Source organism: Xenopus laevis, chromosome 3L (genome assembly GCF_017654675.1).
Source record: "Xenopus laevis strain J_2021 chromosome 3L, Xenopus_laevis_v10.1, whole genome shotgun sequence".
Classification (NCBI taxonomy): domain Eukaryota; kingdom Metazoa; phylum Chordata; class Amphibia; order Anura; family Pipidae; genus Xenopus; species Xenopus laevis.
Genome location: NC_054375.1, coordinates 94,473,183 through 94,493,916, shown reverse-complemented (window position 1 = coordinate 94,493,916; position 20,734 = coordinate 94,473,183). Strand labels below are relative to the sequence as shown.

The 20,734-nt window shown below is 37.5% G+C and overlaps 1 protein-coding gene across 2 annotated transcripts in view; it reads left to right on the top strand.

Annotated features, from left to right (window-relative positions):
* Nucleotides 1–20,734, top strand: part of snd1.L (staphylococcal nuclease and tudor domain containing protein 1 L homeolog) — a 378,593-nt gene that overhangs the window by 145,228 nt on the left and 212,631 nt on the right. For both annotated transcript variants that reach the window (XM_018250711.2, NM_001087031.1), the window contains 1 exon segment: nucleotides 10,920–11,030. In XM_018250711.2, coding sequence (XP_018106200.1) covers nucleotides 10,920–11,030 — 111 coding nt within the window.

Sequence of the window (20,734 nt, the reverse complement as noted above, 5' to 3'; positions counted from 1 at the left end):
GCTGCCTTGCCTTGTTATTCTACATGGAACAGTCTGTATGTTGCTATGTACACTATGAAAATGCCTTTATTAGCCTCCCAAGCCACCCCCAACCCTCTACCTATGGCCACGCCATGATGTGGTTTAACCAGAACCATATATAGCAACATTTGAAAAATAGAAAGAGGGACACGCCCATTTTATGGCCAAATTCCCTAAATACCACATCCATTTTACAAAATCTGGCTGGTTATGGAATGTTGGAACACATTTCTGGGGGCTTTAGGCTCAGGTTTTATGTGTTTTATAGAACAAATAATTTACCTTGGCTCTATAATTTACCTGCCCAGGTGTCTAAACAATTGTGAGCCTCTCCTCATTGATGGGTTCCATGAGCGGAGATGTTTGTGGACTATTATAAGCATGTGTGGCCTCGGACTGATATGGCTATAATAAGTATATAAACCAGAATGGCACTTATCAGGCCATTTGGACCCCATGTCTTACAGTATATTGGATCATAAAAGGGGCTTATGTAGTTGGGAATGGACTGCACCACAGATATTGGTTGGGTTGGTCAAAATTAGGTCCCCTACACAATTTTATAAGCTGCCCACTTGGTCAGGAGTGGCCCAATATGACAGCTAATGCCATACCCCAATTTATCAAATACAACAGATGCTTGCATGTTTACCATATGAAAAATACTGATCTTCAGATCATAGTCATGCTGCAAAACCCAGAGATCTGTTTCTCTGGTCAAGATCTGAATTTTCTGTTAAGTCTTAATATTCTGCAAATTAAATTGTGATTTGTCATCCTACCCAAGTTAAATTAATACAAAGCAGTCATATGAAGCTGTCTGTGCACAAAATGCTTCATGAGCAGCACATCTACAATGTGACTACCATATGACAGAATACTGATCTTCATGGTGCATAAACACAGAGGCAGGTTAATTTGTTCCCGATAAAATTGACCTAAGTGATCACTGTTTTATATGGGTTAAATTCTGTCTTACGGTATTTATAAATATTTTTTGCTAAGCTGCAAACCGTGCCAAATGGGAAGCATGGCTTGTGTCAGGTGATTAGTGACATGCTCATTACAGGGAAGGTGTTAATTATTGGCGACTTGTAACAGTTTGTTATGCTTACACGTTCTCCTTTTCCAGTTATGAATTAGCCATTCATTTCCCCGTGTGTAATTGCAGGAGAATTACAGATGCACTCAGTGAAGGGGAATTTATGAATTTGTTTAAAGCAGCATAGTGTAATCAGTGCCAAGTTACTGCACTTCGCCAGGGCTAAACGTTTAATTGGCATATGGGCTTTTTCTTAAGGTAGTATTCCCTACCCCCATCTTACTGTAAGTGATGCATTCTATGGTACAGCCACTTTTCAGCATCCATTTGTATCCTTGAAAGAAGCAATGACTGACTGTTACATAACCATTTAATGCCAGCGGCCTTGGTACAATTTTCTTAGTACCCAAACGCGCATCTTCATTGATCTATAATAAGTAAAAGCTAGATTCAATATAAAGAACACAGTGGAACTATGTTATTGCTAACAAAGTTAAGTTTAAAGATTTTGCTCAGTAGAAGCCCCAGCACATCATTATACCAACGTGATCTGTCCAGTCTTGTAAAATCCCAAAGGCACCTTCATTAGGACATAATCACTCATAAAGAGTGGTTTCTCCCTTGCCGATTGCTGGCCTCAACCCAGCTGTTTCATCATGAGTCCTTTTGGCCTACCCATTTTTCAGATTTTTTTTTTTTTCTGCTTAGCTTGAGATGTTTCTATGTTGATCCTGTTACATAAGTCTATTATAACCATGGCTCCTACATTCCAATATTCAGAGGCTGGAGACCTTGTTCAGGAGCATCTTATATTGATTTGTGTGTGGAGCAGTATGCGAATAAGGGTTGCTAAGGGGTCAGTGGCAAACTCCCCTTGGGATTCCTGAACTGGAGAAACTATTGTCACACTGACAGATTTATAGAACTACATAAATTATATTCTGTACAAAGAGAAACCATAGGTAAAATGTTGTTTCCTTTTATGAAGGTGAACTTTTTTTCCCTAAAATATTTTCTCTTAAGACAAAAACACACTAAGGGAATACAATGTTTTAAAATGTATTTAAAGCAAATCCGAGGCTATCCTGTAGTTTCCTATTGTTGTTTTGATGAGCAGACTGTCAAGCCAGAAATCGAAGTGGTAAATAGTTTATTTTTGTCCATTGTTAGTATGGTAATTATGCGGCACTCATTAGTCAGTCACACAACAGAGGAGGTTGATGCTGGGCTCCAGGCGCAGGATTGGAAAAAAAAATGTTAAAAGACAAAAATGTTAATATGAAAAGCTTTATTAAAAAAACAAGAATCATCTTGCTGTTTTCCTAGAATCTCAGCTTTCTTGTGGCTAGTCCACCAAAATAAGGGCACCTTGACACAGAATTAAGAATGTGGTTACTTTGTGTTGTTGGAAAATATGGAATCATTAATCGTTTGGGGCTCTACACACTTTCACGGATACTTGGAGCTACCGGTAACATTGAAGTACTAAAATGAATTCTCTACTGCTTGCACACAGACCAGTGGAGTCTGTTTCCTTTTTATATAATGCATTTTAATAAAAATAGCCTCAGAAGAATAGACACATCTTGTGATCTTGTCAGACTACAGTCTGTTATTCCTGTTTAATGGTTTCATCTGCCAATGTTGTTCGTTGCATGGTGCATTCCTAAAGGAGGAAGTGAAGAGGATTAGCAACTTGTTTGGTCTGCCAGCCTAAAGAAATGGAATGTAGCCATAAACATCTAATGGTGCTAGTACTGTGTCTCAGTTCTGCCTTTGGGACAATTGGATACTGTGGAGTGTATGCCATTGTATGACTACTTTGTGGCCAATGGTACACATGGCCGATTCAGAACCGTTGTAATACTGCCTCTAGCCTTTCAATGTATTTGTGTCAGTAGTTGGTGGCCATTGGCATTTCTCTGCCAGTGAATTGCCAGCCATGTGAGCCTAAAACTCATTTCTGTGAGCAGTCTCCCTTCAGCAGCCAAATAACTGGCCTAACCCTGTAAGTGCTTGGCCCTTATCTAGCTCCCCTGTGGGCTTACTGACACTTGGGGTATTCAGTTCTGCTTAATGGAGTTTATTATCTAAATTATACAGCCTGCCCAGCTTTGGCATTATTCAGGTGCCTAGAGGCAGTTGCACAGTACTGTACATAATTAAGCTAAAAGGGTTGCATATATTGTAAAATACTGATCATTTAGACACCCATATCTATTTTTCTCGTAATGTTTACATAATACATGTACATTTTTGGTTGTACGCTTACACACAATTACATGACACATCCCTTTAAATAGTCCATGTGCTCTTGTCAGTCATTGCAGTAGTTATGATACATGGCAGCATCGGGAGTAGAATGGGATCCAGGTCATAAATAGTTTGCTCATTACTGAGTGAAGCATAAAGGATTTCTGCTATTTTTTACTTAAAATCAAAGCAGCTTTTTATTAATATTCTACCAATATCCTCATGGGAGTGGAGGATTATCTGCCCCTATGACTAGTCATTTTTGGTCAAGACCATGGCCACGCCAGTGTTAAATACAGTATATGTAGAAGAAAGCGTTACTAAAATTGATAAGCCACCATACCACGTCAAGGTAAACCCCATACGGCGGTCCCCAACTTGTTTACCTGTGATCAAAATATAAAAGCTTGGTTTCAATCTGTGGACTTCAAAAGCCACATATGCAGGTGGCGGGGGAGGATCTAGTCCACAGATTGAAACCAAGCTTTTATATTTTGATCACAGGTAAACAAGTTGGGGACCGCCGTATGGGGTTTACCTTGACGTGGTATGGCGGCTTATCAATTTTATGATCATAATAAAAAACCCTGTTTTTCTTTTTTTAGACAGGGGATTATTGTATTTAAATATGTTTTTATATGGCCTTAGGAGTGCACCAACAACCCTCCTTTTTTAGTTTTAGGGAACGGTATTATCATACGGCATATAAGAATATAAGGTATAAAAGGAATGGCAGACTTCCAAAATATTTTTAAAGCCATCCGCTATTTCAAAAGCTACTCCAATTTCCATTTTCTTAATGTTCCATGCTATGCTGGAGTGCACCCCTATATAATATACTTTCACTAATGCATAGGGGCATATGCAGTAGTAACATTTTTTGAATTGGTAGCAATGAGTTACTGCAATATATAATCAATTTGTCTAAAGCGGTTGGACTGCTCAATTGACTGTTGGTGTGAATTTGTTTACAGTTTTGCCCATATTGCTACACATACATTGCTCCCCCAGTAGTTACGCCACTGCCTGTGTGCTAAGTATACCATTGTGTAAAGTGCCGCATACATTCAGATATAAGCTCATGTATGCAAGTACATACCCAGTAAGTAAATCTATTAACATCTTCCTGCTCTTGCTTTAGGACACTGTACATTTAGACAATGTTTTTAGGATCAAATATAAGTATCTTCTTCATGATGTTAGCATCTCCAAAGCTGCTTAGTAATTACGTGCTGCATGTACACAGGCATTTCTTCTTTGTCAGAGTGGTAAAGCATCCATTCCATAGTGTATATCTGTTTTTCTGTATTTAAAAAACAAAACACAAAAAGGAGGAATGCAAGCAAGTGACTGCAGTGATTGGTTAGCTTACAAGTATGTGCTGGGTTATATGACTGCAGCGATTGCTATGGTTACCTATAATACAAAAGATGTATATGTGTAGCTAATTCTGATCGCAATATTGACTGTGTTTTCAGTTGCTAATATTTGTCTAATTAGAATTTAAGTGCTTGAATATATTTTAATCTTGATTAATTATGGGGGTCATATGCGATTCACTAGAAGACATGCCATATTCTTGAAGCCTGTGCCGCATTGGCCGATAATTAACAATCAATTTTTAATTGAGTTTACAGAGTAAGCTTTAGGAAAAGGATCAGGTGACCTTTCATTCTTGTAAAACTGTTACAGTTGAATTCCTTCTCATATCTCATATACGCTATTTGTGTATTAACAATGCTAATACATTCTTTTTTGTATGGAGTACAAAGCAGGTGTTCCTTGTAATGCTAGATGAGTCATCGTATCTGTATTCATGAGTGCTGGACCTATGATTTATTTGTATTGTAGGAGAACCAATGATATTTCTCAACTTTAGTTTTGGTCCACAATTATTAAAATATGTAACATAGTAACATGGTAAGTAAGGTTGAAAAAAGACACACGTCCATCAAGTTCAACCTTATAGTTTTTATTTTTTATTTGCCTAACTGCTAGTTGATCCAGAGGAAGGCAAAAAAAAAAAAAAAAAAAAAATCTGAAGCCTCTCCAATTTGCCTCAGAGGGGGAAAAAAAATTCTTCCTGACTCCAAAATGACAATCAGACTAGTCCCTGGATCAACTTGTTCTATGAGCTATCTCCCATAACCCTGTATTTCCTCACTTGCTAAAAAGCCATCCAACCCCTTCTTAAAGCTATCTAATGTATCAGCCTGTACAACAGATTCATGGAGAGAATTCCACAGCTCTCAATGTAAAAAAAACTCCTTCCAAACATTTAGTCGGAACCTTTTTTCTTCTAATCGGAATGGGTGACCTCGTGTCAGCTGGAAAGACCTACTGGTAAATAAAGCATTAGAGAGATTATATGATCCCCATATATATTTATATGTAGTTATCATATCATCCCTTAAGTGCCTCTTCTCCAGCGTGAACATCCCCAATTTGACCAGTCTTTCCTCATAGCTAAGATCTTCCATACCTTTTACCAGCTTAGTTGCCCTTCTCTGTACCCTCTCTAATACAATAATGTCCTCTTTGAGTGATGGAGACCAAAACTATACGGCAAATTCTAGATGGGGCCTTACAAGTGCTCTATACAGTGGAATAATGACCCATCCTCCCATGACTCTATGCCCCTTTTAATACAGTTCAAGACCTTATTTGCCCTTGATGCTGCTGACTGGCATTGCTTGCTACAGCCAAGTTTATGATCTACAAGGACTCCAAGGTCCTTTCCATAATGAATTTGCCTAGTGCAGTCCCATTAAAGGTATAAGTGGCTTGGATAATTTTACATCCCAGGTGCATGACTTTACATTTATCAACATTGAATCTCATTTGTCACTTAGCTGCCCAGATTGCCAGTTTGTCAAGATCGTGTTGCAAGGATGCCACATCCTGGATGGAATTAATTGGGCTGGATAATTTTGTGTCATCTGCAAACACTGATACATTACTTACAGCACCCTCCCCTAAGTCATTAATGAACAAGTTAAATAAAAGTGGACCCAATACCGAGCCCTGAGGGACCCCACTAAGAACCTTACTCCAAGTAGAGAATGTACCATTTACAACCACTCTCTGTACTCGATCCTGTAGCCAGTTTCCTATCCATGTACAAACTACTTCATTAAGCCCAACAGCCCTTAGTTTAGAAAGCAGTTGTTTGTGGGGCATAGTATCAAACGCTTTGGCAAAATCCAAATAGATCACATCCACTGCCCCCCCCACTGTCCAGCATCTTACTTACCTCATCATAAAAAGCAATCAAATTTGTCTGACATGACCTATCCTTCATAAAGCCATGCTGATTGCTGCTCATAATGCCATTTACTCGGAAAAAAATTTGAATGTGATCCATTAACAAGCCTTCAAATAATTTGCCCACCACAGATGTCAAACTTACTGTATGTATATTTAATGCAGTATTAGTTTACATTAACAACACTAAACAATACATCCAAAATCATAATCACAACTGCCGACAACTGCTGTTGTCAGAGAAGGAAAAAGAAAAATATGAGGGTTATACTACCTGGCTATGGCAATTTTTGTTTTTTAGTTGCAGGAAAAAGACTTGGCATTTCCTGAATTAGTTGGTCATAAGTGTGTCTGATCTTCAGCTTTGAAGGATTCATTTAACCAGTGAAACCTCCTTTAGCACCAATAACCTCCACCCCACCTTTCTTATAACTCATCAGTCACTAACCTGTCTGTGCCCTCTAATATTTCTTGATATGACTTTTAATACACTGTTCCCTCTGGTAGCAAGCTGTACAGGCCCTGAGGCAGCAAAGCAACGCCAAATCATGATGTACCTTCTTCATTCTTCACAGTTGAGATTAGGTCTTGGTGGTGGACTGCCTCCGCGTTTATTGAACATAGTCCGACATCGCTGATAAGGTGTTTTTTTTTGCCTTTCAAATATGAGGCATGAAGCAATCTTCCTATAGATCAGGGATCCCCAACCTTTTGAACCTGTGAGCAACATTCAGAAGTAAAAGAGTTGGGGAGCAACACTAGCATGCAAAATGTTCCAAATAAGTGCTGTGATTGGCCATTTGGTAGCCCCTATGTGGATTGTCAACCTAAATTGAGGCTCTGTTGCCCTTTTTTTTTTTTTTTAAACCAAAACTTGCCTCCAAGCCAGGAATTCAAAAATAAGCACCTGCTTTGAGGCCACTGGGAGAAACATCCAAGGGGATGGAGAGCAACATGTTGCTCACGAGCTACTGGTTGGGGATCACTGCTGTAGATCAATGGTATCCTCCACGGGCCTCCAAGCCATTTCTGAAATTTTATCTCAGTGAGATTATTGACGTCAATAATCTTTTGGAGAAGTCATTGGGCCAGAGGTTCACATTCTTAACTTTTTTTCACTTTAAGCCTAACTAAAAATGTAACCAAAGTGTCCAATATAATTGTTTTTGTTATTGGCAGATTGTGTTTGTCTTTTATTATGTTTTATTAAATAATTAATGTTATGGCACATTTTGTTTGCTGTGATCGTTCAAGAGTAAACTGCATCAAAGTACCTTTAACTGCTAGCAGATGCTTACCATTAAAGTTTGAGTTGCTGCTGACTATGGTATTCCAGAGTAGAAAGTAAATGCTTTTGATCTTTCATGACTCAATCAGTGTTCGCTGTTGTGTGCCATAAGAAGTGCATTTTCACCTAGGAAGGTTCTGGCAAGATTCTGGCTAAAGATACCCAGTTTGTGATTTACATTGTACTAGGTTTTGTGCTTGGCATATTTAATCACAAGTTGCTGAGCTATATGAATCACCCAAATAAACCTGGCTGTAGGCATGTCATACTGAATGTTCTTTGTTTTCTGCTTCCAGGGGAGAGCAGCTTAGCTTGACTTATTGCTTTATTAGATGACATGAAATGAAATATGCATAAGTTACACATGATCTGCTTACAAGACAACATTACTGAAGCCTTAGTTATGTGGATGAATACAGTTGTTAAAAGATTTATTTAAGTTCTGGGAAGTTATTTTCATTATGTGTTAATGTAGCTTTTAGTATGTAATTTTCTAAGCAAATTTGCCAAAACACACAGTGCCATAATGTAGTAAACAGCTCAGCCTGCATTTTCAAGTGGTTTATTGTGTAAAGCAAGATGTGTTCCCTTGCCTAGAGAGGCATACAGAGATTTTTTTTTAATTTTCTGCCCATTGGTTTTTAGCTGCCTTCTTTGTACTACTTCAGTAAGTTTCAGTCCAAACACAGTCTTTGACTCTAGATGCAACTGCAAATAAGAGGAGGACATGTTCCTGCTTGATACCTCGTTTTCTAAGTTTAGAAATGTTGCTTATAGTTTGGGGTCATGTGTACTTATGATTTATAGCTGAAATATTTCTCTACAAAGTCTTTCATTCCTTCTGCTGGTACAGCACTTTTGCTCTCTTTACATATGGTTTAAGGCACAGGTTTCCTTTTTTCTCTGCACTTACCCAGTTCTTATGTGGACCTCTTTTTCTGCCATCTTAAATGTGGGTGGATTTAAACATATACAACTACTAAATGTCAATGCACAACTAGAATAATTGCTTTTGCTCGGTGCATCTTCTGCTATGGTCACACACACCAAATTAAAACATACATTGCAGTAATATTTGTAGCATCTACCAAGCACTGCATTCATCTGCACACTGACCATTTTGTTGCAAATTAGCTTTAGCATTAATGTCTCAGATTAAGGAGCGAAATGCCACATTTGCATGCGCAGCCTTTCATAGCAGTAATTATGGCTTGTTTATGAATATTGTACTGCACCATTCATTGGCCATAGAAAATTAAATTTGCATATTACCTGGACAGGAAAAGTACTGAAGGAGCTCTTCACATGACTATGATTTGAAAGACAATCAAGATCTGAAATATTCATCCTCCCACCCATCTTAGTACTGAACCTTGTTGTTTTACAGAAGGCATAAAAAACTTGTATCTGATGTCACCAATTTTTCCTTATCATGGTTGTATCTGTGGGATTATTATGCTTTAATACATATTTTTTTACTTATGCATTCTACAGTATTTGAAAAGATTGGCAAATAAACAATAGAGCTTTCCCCCTTTATTATTATCCTACAAAAGCTTCTTAAACTTCTATCTACCTGATTAAATTTTATGGGGTTCTTGAGTGCTGGCCTCTAACAAAATGGTAGGTTATATGTTGCTTAGATCATTTTGGTTCTCTCAATACAGGGATATATTTTTATATTTCTATATTTGACATTTGTATGTTCATTCTTTTCTATTTTTACATTTCACAAAGATCAGCTGCCCTCTGGTTTTGTGAAATTGCAGATGACATTTTCTTGGCCCTTCAACCCTCAAAGCAGCTCCTTTTTGTCAAACTAAAACCTTGGTCAAAGTGCAAATGATGGCCTTACATTGTGTAACAGAAATATTTTGCATTCAGGGATATACAAGGCTCTCCAGCTGCTGAACTGTAGCTTCCAGGATCCCACTGACAGCTGAAGCGTATGCTGGGAGTTGCAGTTAACCATTTTCCTGCATTATTCTGCTTAACTCCAACCCTGAAGTTCATTGCGCATTCGCAAAATCATTCCTGACATTCTTAGAAACCCTCTGCACATTTAGTCGTGTAAGCAAGATTCCTTAGTCTATGCTAAGTTTGTGTTAAATTAAATTGTTCCTTGTGCAAAATAAGAGGTAAGGGATGACTTTCCTGGAAAGGAAACACAACTGACCTCAAAATGCAATACAATTCCATGAAATGAACAGTGTTGCTTATACCCCCATAAATAATAAAGTAAATATTGAGTGCAAGGTAGAAAAAGGGTCCTCGGTTAAATACTTTTGCCTTTACTTTGTATTGGTGATAAGCATTCATTGACGGTATGGCATTATGTGACACTCTTTTATGTCATGAGAGCCTAAGGGGCAGATCATGTTGTATTGTAATCTCATGTTAAATTTCCTTTGGAATAGTATTTTGCTGCCTTCTGATTTGCACAGCAAATATTAAATTCAGTCTAATATTTGAATGCCTTTTCATACATGTATCTTGAAATTTCCATATGAACTTACAGGGAAACAAACAATATTAACTTTATAGGAGGATCTGTTCAACCTGTTGCATAGTCAGTGGCACAAAGAGGATTATTTGGCATTTCTGCAATATATTTTTACACCCTCGATACAGTGCAGCCATTGACCAATGAGAAAAATCAGCAAGTGCTAATTGTTACAGATTACAGAAGAGATTTGCCAGTTGCTGCAGCTTTTAGGCTGTTTTCAATAACAGCTTATAGAAGGTGGTGTTAGCCATAATGTTGCCATATCTTTGAGCAAATAAACTTAATCCAATTGCAAAACTCAAAATATTATTTTGTATATTATACAACCGGTAAGTTGGGACATTCCCATGTCACTGAACTGGAAAGTCTAAAAGATATGGCAGATACCTGCCAATGTTTTCCCGGAATTGAAAGTTTAATACCTATGTCCATGCTACTTTATAGAGGCAGTTAACTGTCGGTTCTTAATTTTTCTTTTGGTTTTCTAAACTCTCCATTTTATTCAGCTTTTGTCTATTTACACACTGTACATATTTGTCTTACAGAAACATTGCAGAAGCTCTTGTAAGCAAAGGTCTTGCCACTGTGATCCGTTACAGACAGGACGATGATCAGAGATCCTCTCATTATGATGAGTTACTAGCAGCAGAAGCCCGGTAAGTAGCCACCCTAAAGCCTTTTTTACAGTACTTTTACTTCATATGGCAATTTGATTTTTATCTACAGAATATGAAAATGTAAGTTAACTTCTTCATTAACCACACTGATTTTAACAGACCTATAGACAAATTAGGTTTCCTTGTTAGGGGCACATGACTGCAATGGGAGAAGTGGAATACCGTTAACCTTGTCTAAGATATTTTCTATGGACAATCCTTGTATGATAAATGTGTATAACCCACTACAGATGGGTTAACTTTATCTGTAAAAAGCCTAGATGCTTTTTATGGGCAATGTCTTAAAAATGTTTTAAAATATTCTAGCCCAAATCACCTTGTAAGCTTTTGCAATGACTATGCAGATTGCTTTGTTTGCAAAACAGTAGATGCTTTTTAGTGTTTAGGGAAATATGAGAACTTTTATGTATACATTTATTTCAGGTGCTTGAATAATGAACTTTTTAGCTAGAAAAAGTTGAGTATGAAGTGGCAATTTGCTGTCTTCTGCTGTTGCTTACTTCTGCTGGTTAAGAACTTGTATGAAGAATCAGATTGCTCTTTGGGTTCCATTTAAATATTTGATACCATAGGAACAGGTTGGTAACTTTTCTAGGGTTGGATGTACTTGTGCCATCTTCAAATCCATGCGTCATTGCTCACTCGGTCAACTATAGTCTGAGTGACATTTTTAGTGACATGTCAACATTCGTTTTTGGATTCCATGCACTGTACAGCAGAGGTAAAAATATTGCAGAGCCATATTAGGAATATAGCAATAAATCTGGAGATTCCCTCAGTGTGCCCCTCAGTATAATTTACCAGATTGAATTGCCCCTAAAATTTAAAATTTGCCTCATTATGATCTTTGCTGTTTTATTTTTCCCTTTTCAGTATAATACTCAATATACTAAAACTGTGAATTAGTAGCAGCAGTTCCGTTTAACCATAGCAAATATCTGAATATGTTCTATTGCAATAGAACTTGGTTACTGTGCCTTATAACACTTATCATGCTCTTCTGACTTGTTTTGATGTTTTTGATTACTAGATATATCTCATTGTGTTCTCAGTAGAACATATACATAAACAAGATGGATTACATTGACAGAAGAACTGTTACATGGAGGCAACACTAATCTAGCACATATTTTATTTCATCAGCTTGTCTTTTTTTTTTATTTTTCTTTAGTTAAAAAAAAAAAAAAAACTATGCATGCTAGGTAACCTTCACAGGTCCTGTTATTTTAAACTAGGATACAACAAATAATGGCAGTTTTCAGCGGTTTCTATATATATATATAATTTTTTTTTTTAAATGTTCGCTCTATTTTCCCCACATCATTTGTCCCTATAGAAGCTCAGTACATTTGGTTGCTATAACAATACAATATATTACTAGATAATGTTTCTTATCAATCACTTGTGAGCATGCTTCTCAATGGCAAAGTATTTTGGCACTTGCCAAATCATGCATTAACCAATGACCACAGTGGAAGCTGTGGTCTTTAAATTGTAATTTTTAGAAATAGTTGTACTGTTTGAAGTAAATGTTTTGTGAAGGTGAACTACTCCTTTGTTGCATAAATACCAGAGCTTTGACCTTAGCAGCCAGATAGGATTGTACATTTCAGAGCCTCATACATTATGGAAAACCTGAGCACAAGGAAAATTGCCCTTCTGTAGTCTGAATATGCCCTCTGGCAATTTCACTATGGTTTGCCAATGGCCTGGAAAGATTCTGCAGCATTTAGGAATTAACTATACTAAACTCTACTGAAATTAGCCACTATGGGTATGCTGATTGATGCTTAGAAACACTGGGACTCCATTCTGTCTAGGGCCTCCTTGTGAAATACAGTTCATAAAATTAACTTTAGGTTTATTCACAAGAAATATAGACTACATTGCTGATGTTTTTTATTTATTTTTTCTTTGCTGCTAACACACCTGGACAGCCAGTTCTCAGGGAAAATACGCGTGTGCATTATTATTGATAGCCTGTTCTCAGGGAAAATACACGTGTACATTATTGTCTTTTTTCCAATTATTTGTGCTTCATAATCCAACTGTTGGTTGCTTGGATATACAGGCAGTCCCCAGGTTACGTACGAGATAGGGTCTGTAGGTTTATTAAGTTGAATTTGTATGTAAGCTGAAACATATGCATTTATTTATTTAATGCAACTTACAGATGTCTTGTATGACATGTATTTATGTATGTTATGTATTTATTTTTACCTTTCTGTGCTCAGCAATAGACAACACACACCAGTGGGGATTTGGGCAGGTGGTTAAGGCTCAATGGTAATAAAAGTCAAGCAAACCATAGTGTGTTACTGTAACAGCCCCCATCTGTAAGTGTGAGTTGTATGGACGTCTGAAATATGTAAATCGAGGACTGCCTGTATGTGCATTGCTTTATTGCATTAAGTTCTTGTGCTTTATACAATGCCTGGATGCTAAAATGTAATAAATATTAAAAATGTCAGGAGACTACATCTATTAGGGAAACAAATTTTGAGTTGATCTCTATTTTGAACATTTAATCTTGATTTGGATTCTGTAAAGTTTGTGTTGATGAATGAAGCAATCGGGGCACTCAATCTGTTCATAATTAGGCTTGATTAAGGAAGCTCTGGGATCTCATACCTTTCTTTTCCTGCACTGCCACATTTACAATGGGCTTATTTGACAGTTTTTATATGTTCATGCACACAGTTTAATTTAACATTTCCTCTGGTGCATGTTTCAGATAAAGTTTGTTTTACTTGATTTCACATTGTTTAATAGAGGCATCTAACCTATTTTATTTATTCAAAACCCACTACATTGAGTACTATTTTGACAAGAGCAAACAGATTTTTTTATATTCAATTTTGAAATCTGACATGGGGCTAGACATATTGTCAATTTCCCAGCTGCCCCAAGTCATGTGCCTTGTGCTCTGATAAACTCAATTATTCTTTACTGCTGTACTGCAAGTTGGAGTGATATCACCCCCTCCCTTTTCCCCCCAGCAGCCAAACAAAAGAACAATGGGAAGGTAACTAGATAGCAGCTCCCTAACACAAGATAACAGCTGCGTGGTAGATCTAAGAACAACATTCAATAGTAAAAACCCATGTCCCACTGAGACACATTCAGTTACATTGAGAAGGAAAAACAGCAGCCTGCCAGAAAGCATTTCTCTCCTAAAGGGCAGGCACAAGTCACATGACTGGGGGCAGCTGGGAAATTGACAAAATGTCTAGCCCCATGTCAGATTTCAAAATTGAATATAATATCTGTTTGCTCTTTTGAGACATGGATTGCAGTGCAGAATTCTGCTGGAGTAGCACTATTAACTGATGCGTTTTGAAAAAACAGGATTGACAGGATTCCTTTAAACTGTTCAATGAATGGATACTTGTAAAATATGCATCATATGCTGTAGTTTCCATTATTCTATTCCCTATCAATGCATTGGCTAACATTATCAACTATTTAAAAAAGTATGGGGGCACTTTAGGGGCATTAAATTGCAGGTTTGTGTGTATGTTAAAGGGAAGGGGAGATTTTGCTGATAATGTATTTGTCACCCTTGTAACGACTTCATAGTTGTATTAATGGTCTGCTTCATCCAAAAGTGGTAGTTAAAATTTGCCCCCCGATTCTGATTTCTGCAGCACAAAAAATTTTAGAAATAGAGAAAAAAAACATCCCCTATCAATGCAGCGGACCCTTGCAAACCACACAAACACCAATTTTGCTTACTTATATAATGAGAATTGATTTGCACACAGAGTTTGACAAGTCAGCAGAACTTTTGAGGGTTGGTTTTAATTTTACATGTAAATTGTATGTAGAGTGCAATCGCCAGCACTCTGTTATGGGACAGCCCCTTGGGTATTAAGTTCATTTTTACTTCAAATGGAGGAACACAAAAATTTCTAGGGATTTGTACATTATTAATTGTATTTCTGCTCAAAATTGTTGCATAGGCCACATAAGCCATAGAATAAATTTGAAGTTTCCCTACATTATTCATGTGGGTATACTCTTTAATAGTGCAGTACTGTTAAGTGTATTGGTGGTTATTAGTAGTGGCAGGAAAGGATGGTGTCTTGCGCCTTAAAAGTCACTTGCCATTCATAGTAGCAGCCTATGTGTCATTGTTCCATGCTGCATAGCCTCATGCAATCCCGGCTTTTAAAAAGTAATCATCAGAGTTGTTTCTGATGAGTTATTGTTTCCTAGGCAACCAGTCAGAAGGCCAAGCATTTTTTTCTATTTTAAATGGCATGTTTGGTTTTTATGATAATGATGTAGTTTTATTGGCAGACGTCAGATTGAATTGAGGACTCATCCAGAACATGAATGTGACATTTTTTGGCCTAAGGACATTTTAATGCAGTTTACTAACTGAAAGGTGACAATAAATAAAGAAATTGTAATATAAGTTTTAATCCTCACCTACTGTAACGTGCTTTTCCCCCTTGTTTTTCTGTTTTTGTGCGCTGGCCTACAATAAAAGTGTGCACAATTCACATGCACCATTATGTCCTGTCAACAGGTCTTGAGATTGTTGCAATTGCACAAACATTTGATATTGGCAAATGTGCTGCAATTCAATTAGAGACCTGACTAAGTTAGCGGCCTGGAGCACTGTACTACTACCACCACTACTACTACTACTATGTAAAAGAGTTGAAACACTCCATGTTTTTTCTTTAAAATACGTGGACATCCTTACTGAATCTTTATTCTGCCAGTATATGATGAAAAATGTACCCTGCAATTATTAAAATAACAATAACTATTTGACTTTGTAGCGATTTATTCGACAAGTTAACAAATGCCATTTCCTTCTGTAGAAAAATTAAGTACACCCTTGGCTCTAATAGCTAGTATTGCCCCATTAGACAAAAACAAGGAGATTCCTATAACTGTCTGCCAGTCTCTGACATCAACTGAGATCATTTTTTCAGCTGTACCGAGGGGTTTCTTGCATGCACAGCATCTCCATGGGATTTAGATCTGGACTTTGACTTGGCCATTTCAGAACCCATCATTTTATTTGCCTTTCTGTGGTGGTTTACTGGAATGTTTTGGTTTATTGTCAATTGGCAAGGTCCACTTTCTGTTGACTGTAAACTTCCCATAAAATTTCCACCAGCACGATTTATGGTGGGTTTTGGGTCCTTCTGCCGACTTTGGGTTATCCCCCAAGAATATTTTCTGGTAATGTTTAAATAACGCTTTCCTCATCAATTTAACAATGTCCTACTAATTTAATGAATTTGCATTCATGTTTGTTTAAGTTACACAGTGGACTGCAAAATGTAAACTGTGCATGATATTTGTTATATCACCGTTATCTGTTATAGTAGTTGATGAAATATTATGTATGTTGAAAAAGTTACATTGCAATGGGATGATGGTGTAATCTCTAATTCTGTCTATAGCTTCAGTTTTTCTGTATAATACAAAGAACTGTTGAATGAACTAGTACTATATAATTAATTAAAATGAGTTGGGGGATAAATACTCCTTCCTTAAACTCTTTGAGTTGCTGCTGAAAGGGAAGTGCCTTTCCACCTTTTTAAAGGATATTTTAAAGCACACCATTTAAGGTTGAAGCACTTTTACCACTACTTACTTGGTGGTCAAGTCACCAGAGATTGAGTATGGTTGGAAGCACCGAAAATTGCATTGGATTTCCAAAAGTGGCTTGCCATAGCTTTGAGAGTTCTTGTATATTGGTCCAATATATTTTTACTAAATGTTTCTGTATTGCTGTAGATGGAAAGGTCAGAGTATTTCATACTGGGTGCACAAAACAACAAATTGGAGTTGCCTTATTGCTTGTCTTAGTCAATGACTCCCTTATGCACTCCAGTAGCAGCAGACCAATCTCTTTATGGCCCCTAAATACTCCTGTTCACTTATGGTGAATAGAGAATGCCTGGCTGAGGCTAGTTATGTCTACTACCATATGTTTAAATGAAAGTAATCAAAGAAGCAATTTTCTGTGAGAAGCACAATAAGCTATAAACAGATAAATGGTTTTGCAGTTAGGTATATGCTCCTTTAAAGTAAAAGCATGCTGCTTCTTTTTCTGTATTGCATAAAGTGGGATTTATTTATTTGGAGTGGCCACAGTGAATGGCAGGTCACTGTGTATGTGAAGGGCACTTCCTCAAGGTTGTTTGGATTTTTATTTGTCTGGAGATTACAGCTGCAATCACCTCTTCTGTGTATCAAATAAAAGGAGCTTTATCAAATACTTAATCTCCTTGACTTGCATAATTAAAAAGATAAAGCACAGATATGTATTCATATGCAGTCAGTGATTCTGCAGTATATCCGAGCCACAAGTACCTTATTCAAGCATAAACGCTTCATTTTGTATGATCTGGATTTCTTCAGCTACGTTGGGTCAATCATATTGAATTGCTTGATTACATTAGCAGGCAGAATTTAATCCTACAGTTTGATTACAATTTCATATCTATCCCCAAAAAGTAATCCTTTGTTCCCCCTTGAGTTAAATCAAGCTGACCTTGGTGTGGAGCGATGATTCAGAGCCGTATGTTACACTTTTCATTCTATCTGCGAGGCTTTGCTCATATGCATCAGTCTTGGTTCAGTGCTTCACTTCGCTATGAGCACATCATGTCAGTTCTTAGCAATTCAGTAACTAACACTGGGATTTAGCCAGTGGTCTCACAGTTTATTATGTAAACGCATTGCTGGAACTCTTTGGGGACTCATTTACAAGCACTGAGCTAATTAGCCCCATGCAGTACTTCTAACAACCAATCGGCTATTACATTTGATTGGTCTAGTCTAGTGCAGTTAGGACAGCTGATTGGGTTACTGCATACAAACCTGGCTCTGCACTGAGCCATTTAGGAAGTGGTGGTGTAAAAAATGTTCATCCTTTTTGTCACATCAGTTTAGACATGGAATTTTTGTTTGTACATGATTGTCTGTGCCAAATGGGCTTTTCATTGCAACAGCTTGATAGAAACTGCTGCATACAAGATCGGCCTCAAGTTAGACAACAGAAGTTTGTTAGGAGTTGCATTTGTATACACTTTTGATATTGGAAAATATCCTGTGGCTAATGGGGAACCTTAAATATGTGTGATGTCATGAATTAAGTAAAGCCTCTGTGAAAATGAAGGAAGCTAGACAGAGGACTCCATACAGTGCCATTAGTCACCCCGCTTTCATTGCTGCCATGATTTAATGCGATACACATGGTTTAAGCATTGAGATTCCCCCCCTCAACCAATCCACAACAGGTTGAGCAGTTTTGTTGCTCATATATGCATGCTGTTAGGGCCCATACACATAGGCATTTTTATGTGCTTGAGTATTATACATGTTTGAGTGCCCCTAACTAAGGGCATGAACTAATTGATACCATTTTATTCTGCCTGCTTGAACTAAAAGATCTGCATTTTAGCAATACTGCATTTCATTGTGCGACATGCATTTGTTATATTACAAAAGCAATATATTCATTTTAATGCACACTGTATGCATTTCAATAGATAAAGTCAAACTCCTATGTATAAGAGCCCATCTTTGATATTCTTTCGAAAACCCTTAAAATCCATAATGACAAATGGGTAAATTAGTATGTTTCTCCAAAAGACATTTTGGCTACTAGTGTTTTCAGACATGTACATGGTAAACTATAATATTCCCTCTTCAGTTGTGCAAGTGCTTCCAATACACATTTGTTTAAATAAGACTTAGAGCCCTTAGATTTCATTCTACATGCCTATGCACCCACTGCTTTATAGCTACCAAGGAGGTAGCAATCATAATGCTAATTAAATACTTTCAGTTGGGAAAGCTTGGCTGCTTCTAGAAACCTTTTATCCAGAGCTCTTAATTACGGGAAGGACCTCTGCCCTACAGGCCGTAACATAAGGTATGGTGGTTCAATTTACAGATCCCTTACGTGGAAATCCACTGGCCTCAAACTTTCTGGACATCGGATCCTATACCTGTATTTATTCTGCCACTTCTTTTGCCACTGTGGTTTCCTGCCACATTTCCAAGTAATTTCCGAGTAATAATCATTTGAGTACACTGGCAGGGCCCAGGAGACTCTAATCAACGAGTAGATGAAGTTGTAGGCTGCTTTAACGTGACAGACAAATTTTATTGGTAATGCACACATTTTCATGGTGTGGCCCCCCTTCTTATTGATTTTCTTTAACGACAAATAAAAAGTTTAATAAAGAAACGGCATATACAGTCACATGAAAAAGTTTGGGAACCCCTCTTAATTCTTTGGAGTTTTGGTTATCATTGGCTTAGCTTTCAAAGAAGCAACTTTCTTTATATATATATATATATATCTTCTGCGCATCCCCAGTGTTTTTGAACCAATGTGGGTGTGGTTGGGCAGCATATCGCCCCCCCCTAAAATCCTGCCGCCCTAGGCCCGGGCCTAGGTGGCCTTTCCACAAATCTGGGCCTGTATAGGAGGCGTCTAGAGCCCATTACATTTGCAAAAGGAGGCTCAACTAAGTATTGATGTATTATTTCTGGTGGGGTGCCCAAATTTATGCACCTGTCTAATTTTGTTATGATGCATATTGCACATTTTTTGTAAATTAAATAAACTTTGTGTCACTGCTGAAATACTACTGTTTCCAAGGCGCATATATATATATATATATATATATATATATATATATATATATATATATATATATATATAACATGCCTTGGCCGTGACATCCTGGCATGAGAGTTTTAATGCCCACTTGCTAAGCCTAGTAATTGCAGTGCAAAAGTCTAGGGTGTTGGTTTTAGGTCTCTTGGTGCCACATTTTTCAGCTATTTTAAAGGCTCCTGAAAACAGTTTACCAATGCCCTTAAAGCAGTGTTTTTTAATTGTAAAATGCAGAGTTCTTCCAGTTTCATGCAAAGAAGGAAAGGACAAGGATAGAGAAAATAAATCTTATTTGATTATTCACGTTTGCTAGTGTACAGTCTGGAGCCAGCTCTGACAGAGTATCAGAGACTTCTGTGACAACACCAGTACTGGCATAAACCCATAGAAAAAGCTTTAAAACACAAGTGGTTTCCTTGCCACGGAGTGCAGGAATTAACAGAATTACTAATTTGTGGCCTGCGGAGCCTTTTTGTTGGTTGCTGGCTCAGATAAAAGACTAGAAATTCTGGCTGCTGCTGTGTGCTGGAATCAGAAGTCTTTGTTGTGCACCTGATAGAGGGTTTAAGAGATGGTGCCCTCCAGATCCAGATAGACATGAGGTGTCTAACATACAGTGCACACCCAGTATGAATGTGCAAAGAAGCATATTATGTGTTTTATTTCCATGGCTTGCTTCTTAATGGTACCCACTAATCATATTTGGAGGCTGATTAAAGTTTCTGGTCTAATCTCTAAACTTCAGTTACTGATGAACAGCTGAATATTTTTAGCAGTAACTCGTTTTATTGCTGAGGCACATAAATGGAGAGTTCATAAGACAGTAAGGGCCATGGATTTTTCTATTTCAGCTGTTTGTTTATTAATATGCAGACGATATCTGATATCGATGTTGAGTATGCGCAAGGGTTTTTACAGTCCATTGGTGCCCTAGGCTCTGGGCCTCTGATTTATTCCCTCCAAATATAGTAGCTGATCTTCAGTACGCGTTATGTACTGTTATTAGATACCATATTGTGCC